A 15,233-nucleotide genomic window follows, 5' to 3' on the forward strand; every position below is an offset into this window, starting at 1 on the left:
ATGAATGTTCAAGGCCAAGTGCTCTCTGATTGAGGGATTGGTCTGGATAGCTCAATCCCGGAGGACAGCAGGTGGCTGGTTTCACTGATTCCGGCCAAACGTAATAGCAACCACAGAGCCAAGGATCTTCTTCTTTTTCTTTTAAACCAAAATAAATGGAGTTACAAACAATTCTCCAAGTTTTAGTGGGTGAAAAGTTTCAAGTTACTAGTGCCATGCTTAGTTTGTTATATTCAAAAGCTCATTCGTTTGGATATGTTAAGCTTGGTGTTGTGTGACATGTGTGCGCTTCTATATAATAAATTTGTCGTCCCCATTCATCAATTCTTGCTTCAGTTCTTCTGTTCTCCAAGATTGCAGAAGCATTCCGTCTCTGCTGCTCTCAACACCTAAGCTACTAGGAGCAGCAAAAAGAGTTGAGAATAATGTATTGGTGGACACATTTACGATTTGGTGGAGGTTAACTTCTTCATTTGTTTCTTTGTTTATCTATATAAAGGTCAATTGCCTTATCTCTCTCAGTGTCGTCTTCACATGAATAATAAAGAAGATTAGCCTCCACATTTCTTGACAACGATATTGGAAACTGCTACGAAGTTTCTCTTTATCAAATTGCTGATGGCTTTCTTTTCTTTTACATGACCGCTGTCTCTATTTAAGTATTCTTTTTCTTATTTGGATTGTGGAAAAAGTAAGGAGTGCCGACAAATTTGGTTTTGATTCATTCGTCAAGTGCACATATTTTTTGAGTTAGTTTGTAAATTCCCTTGAAAACAAGTTATTGCAAGAAAAAAACGAGACTCGAAAGAAACTAACCAGTGGAATTGAACATCATAGCCATCGTTTGTCCCTCCAATCTAATCATCACCATCCACCGATTAGCGATCGGTGTTTCGGAGATGATAATTTAGGCCAGGCCCATAATTAATAAACAATATATTATTGGGCCTATGCTTCGGAGATAATAGTTTAGACCAGGCCCATTTGCTAACATATGTACCGTACTAGCCTCCTATATGCATATTTGATTTTTTGATTCAAAAATGAAAAATGGATTAAAAGTGTTATTTGGAATTTCATTTTTAGTTTTAATTGATGCTAAACCAAAAAAAGGGGGGAGGAGGGTGGGTTACGGTGTTGTCTTCTCCAGTCTTAGTTGTTCACCGTCTTCAATCCAGTCCTTCAACCGATCGCCTTTCTAGGTAAATGGTCATCTATGATAATGCGGGATTCAATTGATTTTGTTTAGCTTCCTCATCTGTATTCTCTCGTAAATCCTCCGTCAAGATTTTGGTTGATTATTTGTGTGGGGATGGAGATTATCCGCACATCTTCTAGTTGATAGGAAGGACATGTTTCATTTTGAGCGCAATAACTACTAATTCAATCATTAAGGGATCCTGAATCAGTTTTAAATTATCTATTTTTGTAATCAAGGGATGTACGGGGGAAGATGACGGGCAGTGCCAAATCAAATCTAGGGTTCATCATCATCGCCTTCTTTTTCTCGGGCTATTGCGGAGGGGAATCTTCCACGTGTTTGACGGTTTACAAACAAGGAGGAGCTCCCGCTGTGTTTCAGTCCCCCAAATGTCCTCGTTGGAATTGGCCTTCTCCTTCTCGCTCCCGCACTGGGGATGCTCGTTGCCACACGGCTGCCCTTCAAGGCCGCCGCAAATACCAAGAGGACCGTCTTCTTTGTGCTCTTGATCTCCGCATTCCCTTTCCCGGTATGCATCTCTATTCTCGCTTAACAGTAGATATTCTTTTGAAAGTTTAACTCTCTGAAGCACTGACTGTAATCTGAGCGAGCAGGGAAGAGTGGAACCAAGGATGTTTTGGTTGGGATTGCCGCTGTCTTTGACGGCCACAATGGTGCAGAAGCCAGTGACATGGCCTCCAGACTTTTGTTGGATTATTTTGCCTTGCACATCAACTTCCTCTTGGACGCAACCTTTTCTTCTATGACCACCCCCACGAAGCAGCTGATTCGAAGGTTACCAAGTAATGGAGATCACCCTGTTATTCCGCTTCGTGATGAAATCATGCATCTATACAACCTGGATCCTAATATGCAGTTGAGTTCTTTTTCCATTTGCTTCCTTTCTATCAACTACGTACTGTTTTTTGACAAATTATAATGACCATCCTAGTGTTTTTTTTTTTTTTTTGGCAGAACGAGAGACCCATCGCCATTAAAGTTTGATGATTCTCTTCACTTGAATATAATTAAGGAAGCATTGCTGAGAGCGATCCATGACATTGATGCCACATTTACAAAGGTATACGCCTATAGTGGTTGTGAATATACATCTCAGCTTCAGTTTCTTGATTAATATGTAACCAGCTAAACCTTCTTTTCTCCAGGAAGCATCTAACCGAAAGTTGAATTCAGGTTCTACGGCTACAGTTGCACTTTTCGCTGATGGTCAACTAATGGTTGCCAGTATCGGTGACTCTAAGGCACTCTTGTGCTCCGAAAAGTTTGAGACTCCGGATGAAGCTAGAGGTTGGAAACATCTTTTTCTACACCAAGCTGCCTAGCGGAAACCCACTATTACGTGTATCAATTTGATCTAAACATTTTGTTTTCTTATTGCAGCTACTTTAGTGAAGCTGTACAGGGAGCGAAGGCGCAATCCAGACTCTTCTTCCCCATCACGGTTCTCTGACTTCAAACTGGAACATAGCAATGGGCGACTGCGTTTGATTGCCAAAGAATTGACAAAAGATCATCATCCAAATAGAGAAGATGAAAAAAATCGTGTTGAAGCTGCAGGAGGTTATGTCACTGAATGGGCCGGTGTGTCACGAGTAAACGGTCAACTAGCTGTCTCCCGTGCAATTGGCGACCTTACTTTTAAAAGGTAGGCATTGCTGGTTGTATCTTAGTTTCTTTCTGTTTTTCTTTTAACAAACTTATTGCTGAAACTCTATTTCTTTTGTTTATACTTACTTTCCTTGAAGATGAAATATGAGTTTTGATATCTGTTTCAGTTACGGTGTCATCTCTGCACCTGAGGTGCTAGACTGGCAGCCGCTACTGGCTAATGACAGCTACTTGGTAGTGTCATCTGATGGCATCTTTGAAAACTTGAAGGTGCAAGATGTATGTGATCGTCTGGGGGAAGTAAACAATCAAACCAGCTATGGTGCAGGACTGCCTTCTTACTGCTCTGTTTCTTTGGCAGACTGCTTGGTGAATACTGCCTTTGACAAGGGAAGCATGGATAACATGGCTGCTGTTGTTGTTCCTCTAAAATCTAATCTAGTTTCTCAGCTTCAACGGAAGGAGCAGAGTATTGGTAACAACAAATATAAGATCAATTCAGCACTGACGAGTAACACATGTGCACTACCACGTTAGTTTCTTTGGTTGCAAGCCGCATTATGAAATCTGGAGTGTGACACTCTCGTGTTTGGCTAATCAGTGTTTTTTGTCTTTTCAACAGTACCTGGTGATATAAGTTCGGGTCCATTGCAATTCAAGCAGGCTCAACCACATGCAACCATGTTCAACAGGTTACTGGTATGACCCAGTTGACAGGATTCCATTATTCCTACTCGTCTTTTGTTTGTTCCAAGGCATTCTCTGACATATCATTATGATATGCATTATCTCACCATTTTGTAGATATGGGAGTAACAAATCGTTCTGTTTGCATTGTCGACCTGCAAAATATTACAACTTAAATGATATGTCCATACTTCTTATGCTAGGTTGAAGTTAAAAACGGAAGCTTTTACTGCTTTTATATGTCAGAGCACCTTATGGGTACGTCTCTGGGACAAATGGACAATTTGAATGATTACATGAGTGACTTGCCTCAGGTTCTACCTGCATCTGTTGAGCCATTCTCTGGTAAATGAAAAATTCTTAGAGGACATTTTATTTTCAGCATCCTTGTTGCTGTTGTACTATTTATAAGCATATCCTTGATTCTTCCCCTTCGTCGGTGCATCTGAACATTTTCCCGGTGATAAAGGCTGGTGCTTGCCTTCTGCGACGGCTACTAACGAGAATCAAGACCAGTGTATCAATCCTGATAGCTTTGCTACTTTCCTTGGGTTACTTGAATCTGTACCCTTCCATGGTTTTGGTGCTAATAACGGGACGGAGGAAATTCCATTTCCGGACTCGAGGTGACTTCTTCTTTTCCTTCGTGATTGATAAGTTTTTTTTTTTCCGTTTTCCGTATCATCATTGATGAATGGGATCGCTGTTCATGATTTTAAGTTTTAACTAGTTCTGATTAGGAATAGCAACCTTGGCTATGTAGTCACTGCTAAATTGTGGAGGGGCAAATGCTGTTGCTGAGTGCATTAACGTCTTCTTGTTGCATTTTGGCTAGATGTTTTTTCACAAAGAAACATGTTGGAATTAGTGTCTCCATATTATGGAAACAGTTATCTTTTCAAATAGAAAAAAAATAGTCTTAGAAAATGTCTGATGAAAGTGTGTAATGCTATGTGATTTTTAGCTATGTCCTGAAGAAAAAATTTGGGCGTGGTGCATTTGGTGAGGTATGGTTGGCATTTCACTGGAATTGCTATCAAGGAAGTAACGCTACTAGTTGGATCCAGGAAGATGAGAATACATCAAAAAGTGGTGGTCATACCAACGAATACGTTGATAACGTAACTAGCAGTACATCTACAGATCATTATGATGCTAATGCTCCTGATAACTCCTTCATTTTGAAGCGTATAATGGTGCGTGTTCTCTTTTGGGACTTTTAATCCTTCCTTTTTTATATATGATATGTGTGTGCCATTTTCTTTTCGTGTATTTGTTTTGTGGGTATTACTCTGTGGTTATTTTGGGGTGGCAGACTGGCAGTAGTTCTCCACCGTTTATTGCTTACAGTAAAAAATGGTTTTAGACTGAGTGGTTCTTGCATAAATAAATTATTAAGGATCTGGCTTAGGTTATTCCTTGCAAGATTTAGCTCCCTGCTCGTTATGTCATATATCTATCGACCTACATGATGTCTTGTAGATGCAAGTCCTTCACAAATTAAATTTATACATTCTGTTTTTTTCCTAAACAGGTAGAGAGAGGACCAACTGTATATTTAAGTGGTCTAAGGGAGAAACATTTTGGTGAACTGTTTCTAAATGCATACAGCATAAGTGGAAGTTCTTCAGCGCAAACGTCAAGTCCTCAATCAGCATCATCAGAACTAGATCTCTCTGAAGAGGGTTTGAAACATATTGCAAGATACATAGAGTATTTTGAATCTCGATATAATGACATATGGCTTGTGTTTCATCACGAGGGTGTGTCTTTATCAAAGCTGATGTACACTGTGGAAGAAGCAGAGAATATCCCTGCTGGTGAAAAGGCTGAAGAGGCAAGTCATGGGCAGATACTTCGTCCGTCAAACTGGTGGAAATGGTTGAAGACAACAGATTCAGGAAAAGAAGAAATGCGCAGAATAATATGGCAATTGGTAGGAATTTTGAGAATGTTCTGATTTTGTTCTTGTGCTGATGCATCGTGGGGATCTAATCGTATCTGTGCTTGCTTTTCGTTTTACACTTTAACATTCTTTTCAGTTGCTGGGTCTAAAGGCCTGCCATGATCGCAATATTACTCACAGAGATATAAAACCCGGTAAGAAATACTCTGATGTTAATGGTAGTTCATATAGTGTACAATCTGTGACAGATGACTATTCTCACGGAAACTAATTACAATAGATGCATGGCATGTTCCTTAGAGAATATGGTGATATGCCTTGAAGACATCAAGTCAGGCAGATGCTTAAAGGGTGCACCAAAAGGAGATTATAACTTCAAAACTAAAATGTACTGTAATAACAGTCTTCTAGTTTATTCATTTTGCTCCAGTATTTTAAACTTCTGCGACACTCAAGTCTTTTAGTCCTCCGCTTATGTAATTTTTGTTTCATGGTAACTGATGGTGTTACAATCACTTTTTAGGCGCATCATCGACTTTGGCAGTGCACTTGATGAATTCACAATGAAACATTATTATGGTTCAGTAGGTCCTTCAAGGTACTTCTTTTTGTATATTTATTTTGGAAATTCTTCCTTCTCTGGTTTGTGAATCCTGATTATGATAATACTTTGGATTATCTTGAATTCAGAGCAGAACAAACTCATGATTATGCACCGCCCGAAGCCATTCTGAACAGCAGCTGGCACCGTGGGCCGACCAGTTTGACAATGAAGTATGGGAGTTCTACTATTTCTTTTCTTTTTTAAACGTGGCTCCAACTGACCCTGGCCAAGTATATGACACCTTTTTTCTTGCAGATACGATATGTGGAGTGTTGGGGTTGTGATGTTAGAAATGATTTTAGGATCACCAAACGTTTTTGATATTAGTTCTGTTACACGTGCCCTTTTGGATCAACATATCAGAGGTTGGAGTGAAAACTTTAAAGAGCTTGCATACAAGTAAGTTACATTTAGGAGTGTAACTCATTTTTGCTTGAGACCGATCACTACACAACTCTTTGGTGACAACTAGTTATTTGTTTGGATTTCAATTTTGGGTGGCAGACTTCGATCCTTTATGGAAATGTGCATCCTAATCCCAGGTAGCTCTTTAAAACATGGTGGAGCCAGCTCAAAGCAGGTAAAGAAAAGTTTGTTTCGTTGAGTGACCATGGTTAGTAAATTCATATACCTACGTTTTGTTTGACTTGTCTTAAAAATTCAGTTTGATGTTTAATTGATGATATTATGTTGTTCAGTTATTCTTGGTAAGCAGTTCAGCTTTCTTTTGCCTCATATGTTATCGAGTGTCGCAATGTCTACAGCCAGGGTGAATTTAATTTGGATGATTTAGGATGATTATTGTCTTATGCAAAGGTTATATATATTGTGGGATGTAGGGTGGGATTTCGCTTGCGTCATGGAAATGCTCTGAAGAATTTTTTGGAGAACAGATAAAGAGTAGAGACCCTCTTAAAATTGGGTTAGTTTGATGATTCCTTGACATGAAGGTAGTTTTGAGAAGATGCTAGGTACAGTTTTTTTCTGAAATGTGGAAAGGAAAATGCAGGTTTCCTAATGTTTGGGCTTTAAGGTTGGTGCGGAGTCTATTACAGTGGTACCCTGTGAGATCCTCTTGACTTTTCTCGTTATATGTATATACCTTGTAGTTATCTTATCCTTAAAGAGCATTGGGGTATTTGGATGATATTTGTGTGGGGAGTGTAGGAGGACAGAATGAATGTTGATGAAGCTCTGCAGCACCCTTATTTCCAGCCTCCCCCGAGCTCCTGATTGTAGAGAAAAAAAGGAGGATACGGTTTCTCTTGCCGCAGTTATAAATTGGCAAACAAAACAAGCGGTGGTTTGATGATTGGGGAACATCCTTGTCTTGAAGAAATTTAGAAGTCTGTAGAGAAGACTTGAGTTGTATATCAACGTATCTCACAAGTCGATTCCCTTTGTGAAATATGAATGAATAAATAGTCCAAAAGGGAAGTGAGGAAGCACAAAAGGTTGTGGATAAAAATAGAAAACATTGTTACAAAGTACTTTTGAGTCTCTTACCTGTAAATTGCTGAAATTTCGTGTTAATATTTGTTGTCTTTACAAATTAGTACAATCTTTCTTGGGAAAGTAAACTCATTAGGATTTTAACATCTAGCTAATGCACTTACATTCAAACGTTTTCATTCTTTCTTTCCAGAGTAATTATTGCATTAATCCGGTTAGCTAAAAGACCTTTTGTTTATGTGCATAGAATAAACGTAAGAAAACATTTGTTTACAGTAAAAAAAAGTTTATGTACGTGGAAGATGAAAATCAAGATAAACGCTAACCAAGTTTTAGCATTAAAGTCACAAACTACGATTTTTAACGACCAAAGAAGTCACAAATGTTGAAAAATCTGGGCCATTAGCCCATAAAAATATTAAAAGAGAATAGTTCAGACTCTGAAGAGGCCCACGGAGTACGATGAACAACCAGGATGTCTACACGTGTCTAGATCTGAGGCGTCTAATTAATTTAATTGGTCGACGTATCGGGAAGTTTCTCTAGTTCGCCGCCGCCTCTTGGGTGTCGTCGTCTACATATTTGGGTTCTCTTCCGGCAATCCCCAATTTCAATCGCTCTCTCTCTATTCTCAATCGCATTTGTTTATCTCTCTCGAGAAGATTCTGAGATTCATCTCTGATTGATTTTGATCGGGAAGATGTGGAACCAGAAGTATGATCTGGAGTCGGCTCAGACGCCTCTGTACCCGATGATGATGGAGAGCCCCGAGCTCCGATGGTCTTTCATCCGTAAGGTCTATTCGATCATCTCCATCCAGCTCCTCGTCACAATCGCCGTGGCCGCCACCGTCGTTAAAGTTCATCCGATATCCGTCTTCTTCACCACCACCAGCGCCGGCTTCGCCCTCTACATCCTTCTCATCTTCACTCCTTTGATTGGTAATTCCCTGCGCTTCTCTATCTCTATAGCACTTGTCGTCCTTTCTCATATTGTTGTTTTTGGATTGCAGTGATGTGGCCCTTGTATTACTACCACCAGAAGCATCCTGTCAACTATCTATTACTCGCCATTTTCACCGTCTCTCTCGCCTTTGCTGTTGGCTTGACCTGCGCCTTTACCAGCGGTAAGTCTTTCTTTTTTTGGGGTCAAATGAGAATGCTAATCCTAACTAACCTGATTTGACGCAATTATCTTTGTCAACAGGAAAAGTCATCCTCGAGGCTGTGATTTTGACGGCTGTTGTGGTGGTTTCCCTCACTCTCTACACGTTCTGGGCTGCCAAGAGAGGCCATGACTTCAACTTCCTCGGTCCCTTCTTGTTCGGTGCTGTCATTGTCCTTATGGTCTTTTCCTTCATCCAGGTACCGTTTCACACGAATCCTCCTTGCCTTCGTTTAATTATGGTTTTTTATCACATTGAGTCCTATTGTGTTTCTTTTTTTGGGGCAGATTCTCTTCCCTCTAGGAAAGATATCGGTGATGATCTATGGTTGTTTGGCATCCATCATCTTTTGTGGCTACATTGTATATGACACTGACAACTTGATCAAGAGACATTCCTACGACGAGTACATCTGGGCTGCAATTTCCCTTTATTTGGACGTCATTAACCTCTTCCTATCTCTGCTCACTCTCTTGAGGGCTGCTGATAGTTAAAACCCCCTCTTCTCTAGATTTATGTCATTGCTTCTATCTGCTCTTTGTGTCTAAATTCGTTTTGCAATGAAATTTGTGTCTTGTTTGAAACGCTGTAACATAATACATCATACTTGTGAAAGTTGTTAGCTTTAGAAGTAATTTCTTCAATTAATGCAATAAAAAGGATATTATTACAAAAGGGGATGTCTTCTACTCTTCCATGTTTAGACCTATTCTTACTTATCATATGAAGTTCGCACAAAAGCATCTACTTCTCTCTCTCTCTGCTACTTGTTATTAAGGTGCCGTCCATTTGGACATGGAGTTCTTCTGCTTCCTCTCTGCAGCGATGGCTACAAGGCGGGAAACCCCCTGAGTCCATATGTCATACTCCCTTTCGTTCCTGCATTCAAATTCGATGACTCTCTTCGTCTCAGTCTTCAAGCCGAAGTAGTGATGCTTGTCCCCGTTGAATAGATCCCTCCCTGCCCACGCTGCTATGTCCTTCTTCACTTCCACCACCATATCTGCATCAAGCCAAAACAAAATTTATTACTTGTCTTGTTATTAGCTTTCTAGTATCTGCTCTATAGAAGAGGAAAATGTCTGTACGTTTCTTCTTCTTAGTGAATGTCCCCCCGACGTGTTTACTCTTCATTTTCAGCACAACCTGGCCTGCTTTGTTCATGTAGACAGAGACAATCTTCCAGTGGAGATCACCTGCTTACAAAATACAATATCAGCAAAGCCTTCTTCTCTTTTTTTTTTTTATGTCATTTAAACGAGTGTAGCTTTGGAGTACCTCCGCGAGTTCGTTTGAGGAGCTCAGCGCCTTTAGCTAGTAGTTCCTGGTTACAGACGCCAAGGAAGTCTTCCCCAGCTATTGGTAGTTCTCCACTAAAGCTACTACCGCTATGCTTTGTTTCAACCTGCCCACACAGGGCTGAGCTTGCACCTTTATCGGCTGGCAACGCTGCAGCTATGTTCCATACTTCTTTAAGCGCTCTTGCCTTCAATGTGGCTGCTCCTCGCAGAGCTGCAAAAACGTGGGTGAATCAGCATATGAATTCTCGTCAGAAGTGAATTTGATTACCACGTATGCTTATAATTAATAATACAATACCTGTTGCAGCAGCGGCAGTGAGTGTCACAATGTCATCATGGGACTTAACGTTCACCGCAGAGCTGACAACAGATGTCAAATGATCCCTCTCAGCGCCCATGTTTTCAGCAGCCTCCACACACTGGGCGGCCACAAGCGCAGCAGCAGAAGCCATGGCCATATCAACCCTGGCCATCTGCTCGTTTTTACCTTGGGAAGAGGCAGCTGTAGCTGCTGCTATAGCTGCGACGGCAGATGCAACGGCTGCAACAGAGACAGCTGCATGGACATGCGCGTTGTGAGCTCTACTCTCTTCTTTCTTCTTTTCTTTACGGTCCTTGAGCCACCTACCAACAGTCTTTGGGGGTGCTCCAGCCACTGGGGTATTGCTGCCGTTTCCAGTGGTACCACGGGTGCCTCCTGTGCCGGTGAAAAGAGGCTGTATGGTGTTGTGGGAACGAAAATACTGCAATGGTAAATAGTAGGTGGGCTTGGTTAAGAGTAAAGAAGTGAAGGAAATTCTAACAGGAGGTTGTGTTATTATTATAATCTTTGAAGCAGACAGTAGTACCAAAGCAGCAGATGAAGAGAAGACTAGTAAAAGTGAGAGTGTGGCAGGCATTTAAATAACAATGTTTCTTAAAAATGAGCCAAAACATAAAGGAGTTCTAGGCGGTGCAGTCACATTTCTATTCCCGTGTTCAAAAATTCTTCAGAGTAAATGCATTCAGTTAATAAATGATATAAGTTTGTCGCATATCTAACTATATAATCTGATTTAATGATGGCCGACTGGCTTTAGTGCGTCTTATAGTCCCAAGACCTAGACGGCTCTGATCGCTTCAATTCCTTAAATTATGCCAACGATACAACTCTAAAGTATCGCTTATCTATTTTTTTCAGTAATTAGAAGATTGGTTAGTTATGCATAGTTATACGATAAAATGGAGGGAAATATATATATACTTCTTTCTTTTTCGTGAGTGAGAGACTAAATACAGGTTGTAAAGTGGAGAGTCAAAGTCAAATCTGCTCTTGTCTGCAAAACTAAAGCGTTCATTTTGACTCTGCTTTCACTTGACTGTACTTTTTTCTTACTACATTGCCTCTTTTTTCTTTTAAACATATTTTAATTTTATTTGCGGATTGTGGAAAAGTGAGAAATCAAGGATTACACTAAAGTTAATGAAAGGAAGAAGTACCTTTACGACGTCGTCGAAGTCATCTGAAGGAGATATCGGAGGGCTGTCTGTCTCCGTAAAAGAACCACCGCCGTTGAGTGGGCCACTGCTATGTGATAACCTCCCCGACGTTAACGGTGACACCTCCTTTATTATTCAAAACATTTAAAAAATAAAAAAAAACTCATTCAGGCAACAGAAACAGAGTCTATCTGGCTGAGAGAACATTTTAACTAATCCATACGTACCGATTGAGACATAATGCGCTCAAGAACAAGCTGTGAAGTTGCAGAAGCAGCAAACGAGAACTGGCTGCTGTTCTCTGCCTGACATTCTTCTTTCTCAGGGTTGGTTTCTTCCGGTATCGAGGCGTTAAGGGAAGGCGTTCTTGTTGTGGACGGACCTGCTGTTTTGGCTGTGTGGAGAGCCCTGGAGACTTCCAAGGCAGACACGCTCCACGATCTTGACAAGAACTCCATCGGGCCTCGTGGGCTTTCCGGGAGTTGAGTACTACCGGCGCCTATATCCGGTCGGCGTGAGCTGTTGATTGGGTTCGGTCGTCTCATTTCTCTCTCCATCCTTTTTTTTTCTTTAAACTTGAGTTCAAAGCTTGAGAAGGAGACTAGTGTGTCTGTAAGTGTGTAATATATATAGAAAGACCAAAAAACGTTAAGGTGTTTTCCACTGTTTAATTTAAAGGAAATAAAAGTATTTGAGAGTGAGTTTATAAATAGTAAACACCTTGAAAAATTTATATATAGTGGTTGCGTAAGTAATGGATGCCACCAGCAAACAATAATAAAGACGTCTCTTTTCAATAACAAGGCCGCATCTTTCCATTTGTTTAATTAATACACCTCAAAAATTACTTTAGGCGTCACAAAGGAGTCTAAGAAAAAAAAGAGGAGGGAATAAAGCCATCTTTGTGTGTGTTTGCCTTTAAACTAATCTAAGTACTAACCACAATACTGGTTCTATAAGACTTTTAAGTAAGTACAAGATTTGGGTCTTGGTGTGTTTATTAATCAAGCATCTAGTTAGCGGTTTGCAAACCGATCATTAGAGGATGTTGTTGGTCCCTATTACGCAATGCTGCCTTTTCCTTTGATTTTGAAGCACAAAGCTGCAACCTGTATGGTACAATTTACACATGCTGCGTCGCGTGCTTTCCATTACGTCAGCTTCCTTTCTCCCTCTTCCACTTCTATAGCAACTTTTAAAATGTTTTATGCATTCCTTACTATGTGTATGATCAGTTAATCCAAGTTTTTCTACAAGCATATATATCTTCAGGACTGACAAATCAAAACTTCTGATTTTCTTTTCTTCTTGTACAAACATAATTAAGATGTTAATAAAACCCAACAACAATAATCTTAAAAGAGTATTGGATAACTTACCATACATAAATTAGTATACACATGCACTTTGCTATTGAAGTGGGTGACCACTTAATAAAGATACATCCTTTATTCCCTTTTGATCTGTCTGATTCTAGGGATACCCACATTTTCTATTCTTTAGTAAAAAAATCCACTAGAAAAATTGTCATTTTGTCTCTCTGATTATTCCTTTGCTTGCAATCATTGTTCTTGTTTGGACGTTTTGTATTTTATACCAATTAAACTTCAATTGTATTTCAGCACTTTGAATGATGAATCCTCTTTTTCTATTTTTATTCTTTCTTTAAAATACTTTTATATCTGTCTTGCTTTTGCCTTTGCCTTTGATTTGCTTACAATAGACACCTATTTATATAACCTAAACCATATCCGCTGTTTCTAAGGTTTTTGAAACCCCAAGATCCTTTTCTATGTAAAAAGCACATCCAAGTCAAAGTAAGCATCTTTGAAGGGAGAACGTTCAAATCTTTGTTTTGAATTCACAAAAGAAAAGGGTCTGCGAGAGCCATAACACTTTTTTTCTCGATTTGATATACACGTACAAAACCCATTCATGAAAATATGTTCAAAGAACAGAAAAGAAAGACTGTAACAAGGGCAGCTTTAACTTTATTAACACCACTTTGTCTTAATGCGACCCTTGAAAGCTAACAAACAGGGAGATGTAAGCTCGGGGGAGACACAACAGAGAACATAAACCGAGTCACGGAGAGAGACTAAAGAAGAGCAGGAAAAAAAATAAAGCAAGTATGTCTGTCTGTGTGAAAGGGAGAGCTTTTGACTGTGAAAACGAAGTAACAACTTTCACTGTTTTGGCTCCAACATCGAAAAGACGAATCCCAACTCTCCCTTTAGTCACTCTCAGAAAGAAGACAGCACTTGTTGTTGGCTCATTCTTCTTGACTTCACACTCACAATGAACAAATTGCTCCTAACACACGTTATTTACATGGGGTATTCATTTTTACACATGCCTAACGAACAAGGGCGGGTGGGTTATCTATTAGATTGCAAGCCACTCCCTCCATAGTACTGCTTAGTTGTTTCACGAGAAAACTCGGCAAATGTCATCCCATCCCTAATCCGAGACGATAGAGGTGGAACAACGTTATGAATGTCTGCTTTAGAAACCTCATCCGTATCAAGTATTGGCCGTCTCTGTAGAGAACCTGACCTTATATGTTCCATTGTATGTTCCGAGACTGAGAAAGTGTGGTTCCATTTTGGCTGTAAGAAGACCGCAAAAGTCTCGCGGCTTATGTGCTCCAGCTGGTCTGGTCTGCACACGCAGTGGAGGGTCGACCGTAGCTTCCCATTGGACAAAATGTCAGCAGATTCTCCAATTTGAACAATAAAACTGTCCTGAGGAGTCTTGACCATGTAGAACTTGTTATTGCTGGGATGATAGATCCTAAGATAAGAGTGACTGGTAATCAAATTGCAATCGTGGCAGGAATGGGAAGATAGAAAGAGAGGATCAGTGAGAATGGTAAAGATGCCATAATCGTAATGCCACTGTTGCCAGAGATTGAAGTGACTCCCATTTCTATACTTGCCAGAAATAGGATGCTTCCTCATCCTCTGGGCTTCTTCTCTGAGAGAAGACTGATCAGCAGGGGAGTGGTAATGTATGAGGCGTCCTTTAGCAGTGCAAGAATCAAGTAAGGTCCCCTCGAGAAAGCCTCCACCAATCTCCCTGTCGCACACTCGAGCTATGGACAAACCCAACTCCATCATACAAAACCCAAGTTTCCTAAACACATCACCAAGATTGTTGAAGTCGTCATCATCATCCTCCAGGGAGTCTAGGGTAGTTCCAACGCCAGAACCAGGATCATACCACAGAGAAGAGTTAGAAGAAGGTGGTTGATAATGGAGGTGCATAGCAAAAGAAGAGACAAGTCGTTCTGGATTCTTGAGAGGAACGTCGCTTCCCAAGTGGTGCTCCTTTTTGTCAGTATAGGATGAATGAATAAAACACACACACACAGCACCGAGAGAGAGAGAGAGAGAGAGAGAGTATGTCAACAGATCAGATCAAAGTTCCAACAACTTAGAAAGTCAACTGAGAAATCTTGAGATGGAAAGCTTGCAGAAAAGGGATTACCTTGAGAATGCGATTCCGCTTATCGGGATCAAGCAGAGCCAGTTTCCGAGCCATCGGAAGGAGCTTACGGCGGAGGAGGGCGGAGCCTATAACGCCGGTGATGCAAAGCAGGCCTGGACCGTTTGGGCCCAGTGCTTCCATCACGTTTCTCGAGATCAGCTGACATCGTTTTCGGTCAAGAAGATCTGAGAAGGACAGCTGATAAGGTTCCAGAATCTCTGCTTCCACTTTGTCTCCTCCTCCTCCTCCTCCCTTCATCCTTTCACTTTCCCCCTCCCCACTGGGTCCCCCTGTTCCTCCCTATATTCTCTCGTTTTTCA

At 40.6% G+C, this 15,233-nt stretch overlaps 4 protein-coding genes across 4 annotated transcripts; 2 read left to right on the top strand and 2 right to left on the bottom strand.

Annotated features, from left to right (window-relative positions):
* The first annotated feature begins 1,021 nt into the window (after nucleotides 1–1,021).
* Nucleotides 1,022–7,653, top strand: LOC103862732. The gene is made up of 21 exons (XM_009140415.3): nucleotides 1,022–1,202; nucleotides 1,438–1,730; nucleotides 1,816–2,077; nucleotides 2,177–2,282; nucleotides 2,368–2,509; nucleotides 2,603–2,867; nucleotides 2,998–3,362; nucleotides 3,453–3,529; nucleotides 3,721–3,862; nucleotides 3,987–4,143; nucleotides 4,482–4,713; nucleotides 5,052–5,453; nucleotides 5,560–5,617; nucleotides 5,724–5,811; nucleotides 5,947–6,021; nucleotides 6,114–6,197; nucleotides 6,283–6,426; nucleotides 6,532–6,607; nucleotides 6,867–6,949; nucleotides 7,037–7,091; nucleotides 7,195–7,653. Exons 1-21 carry the CDS (start codon nucleotides 1,096–1,098, stop codon nucleotides 7,258–7,260), a joined length of 3,279 nt encoding a protein of 1,092 aa, XP_009138663.1. The 5' UTR covers nucleotides 1,022–1,095; the 3' UTR covers nucleotides 7,261–7,653.
* A 360-nt stretch (nucleotides 7,654–8,013) lies between these two features.
* Nucleotides 8,014–9,319, top strand: LOC103862730 (protein LIFEGUARD 2). The gene is made up of 4 exons (XM_009140413.3): nucleotides 8,014–8,420; nucleotides 8,492–8,605; nucleotides 8,686–8,843; nucleotides 8,932–9,319. The coding sequence occupies exons 1-4, from the start codon at nucleotides 8,180–8,182 to the stop codon at nucleotides 9,136–9,138; spliced, it is 720 nt and encodes a 239-aa protein (XP_009138661.2). The 5' UTR covers nucleotides 8,014–8,179; the 3' UTR covers nucleotides 9,139–9,319.
* On the bottom strand, nucleotides 9,269–13,022 carry LOC103862731 (VAN3-binding protein). Its single transcript, XM_009140414.3, has 6 exons — nucleotides 11,652–13,022; nucleotides 11,425–11,550; nucleotides 10,244–10,688; nucleotides 9,923–10,156; nucleotides 9,733–9,840; nucleotides 9,269–9,647 (listed from the first exon to the last, which is right to left on the bottom strand). Exons 1-6 carry the CDS (start codon nucleotides 11,979–11,981, stop codon nucleotides 9,418–9,420), a joined length of 1,473 nt encoding a protein of 490 aa, XP_009138662.1. The 5' UTR covers nucleotides 11,982–13,022; the 3' UTR covers nucleotides 9,269–9,417.
* Nucleotides 13,023–13,303: 281 nt separating this feature from the next.
* LOC103862729 lies at nucleotides 13,304–15,224 on the bottom strand. Its single transcript, XM_009140411.3, has 2 exons — nucleotides 14,914–15,224; nucleotides 13,304–14,753 (listed from the first exon to the last, which is right to left on the bottom strand). Exons 1-2 carry the CDS (start codon nucleotides 15,169–15,171, stop codon nucleotides 13,803–13,805), a joined length of 1,209 nt encoding a protein of 402 aa, XP_009138659.2. The 5' UTR covers nucleotides 15,172–15,224; the 3' UTR covers nucleotides 13,304–13,802.
* Nucleotides 15,225–15,233: the final 9 nt, after the last annotated feature.

The sequence above is a fragment of the Brassica rapa genome, chromosome A04, assembly GCF_000309985.2.
Source record: "Brassica rapa cultivar Chiifu-401-42 chromosome A04, CAAS_Brap_v3.01, whole genome shotgun sequence".
NCBI lineage: Eukaryota > Viridiplantae > Streptophyta > Magnoliopsida > Brassicales > Brassicaceae > Brassica > Brassica rapa.

Coding starts and splice junctions, on each gene's coding strand:
- LOC103862729 (XM_009140411.3), bottom strand. CDS start 15,171: ATGAAGGGAGGAGGAGGAGGAGGAGACAAAGTGGAAGCAGAGATTCTG. Junction 14,754..14,913: donor AGCGGAATCGCATTCTCAAG/GTAATCCCTTTT, acceptor ACTGACAAAAAG/GAGCACCACTTGGGAAGCGA.
- LOC103862730 (XM_009140413.3), top strand. CDS start 8,180: ATGTGGAACCAGAAGTATGATCTGGAGTCGGCTCAGACGCCTCTGTAC. Junction 8,606..8,685: donor GACCTGCGCCTTTACCAGCG/GTAAGTCTTTCT, acceptor CTTTGTCAACAG/GAAAAGTCATCCTCGAGGCT. Junction 8,844..8,931: donor TGGTCTTTTCCTTCATCCAG/GTACCGTTTCAC, acceptor TTTTTGGGGCAG/ATTCTCTTCCCTCTAGGAAA.
- LOC103862731 (XM_009140414.3), bottom strand. CDS start 11,981: ATGGAGAGAGAAATGAGACGACCGAACCCAATCAACAGCTCACGCCGA. Junction 10,689..11,424: donor ACTTCGACGACGTCGTAAAG/GTACTTCTTCCT, acceptor TTACCATTGCAG/TATTTTCGTTCCCACAACAC. Junction 9,841..9,922: donor CCTCAAACGAACTCGCGGAG/GTACTCCAAAGC, acceptor TTTTGTAAGCAG/GTGATCTCCACTGGAAGATT.
- LOC103862732 (XM_009140415.3), top strand. CDS start 1,096: ATGCTAAACCAAAAAAAGGGGGGAGGAGGGTGGGTTACGGTGTTGTCT. Junction 5,812..5,946: donor TATAACTTCAAAACTAAAAT/GTACTGTAATAA, acceptor ATCACTTTTTAG/GCGCATCATCGACTTTGGCA. Junction 7,092..7,194: donor GTCTATTACAGTGGTACCCT/GTGAGATCCTCT, acceptor TGGGGAGTGTAG/GAGGACAGAATGAATGTTGA.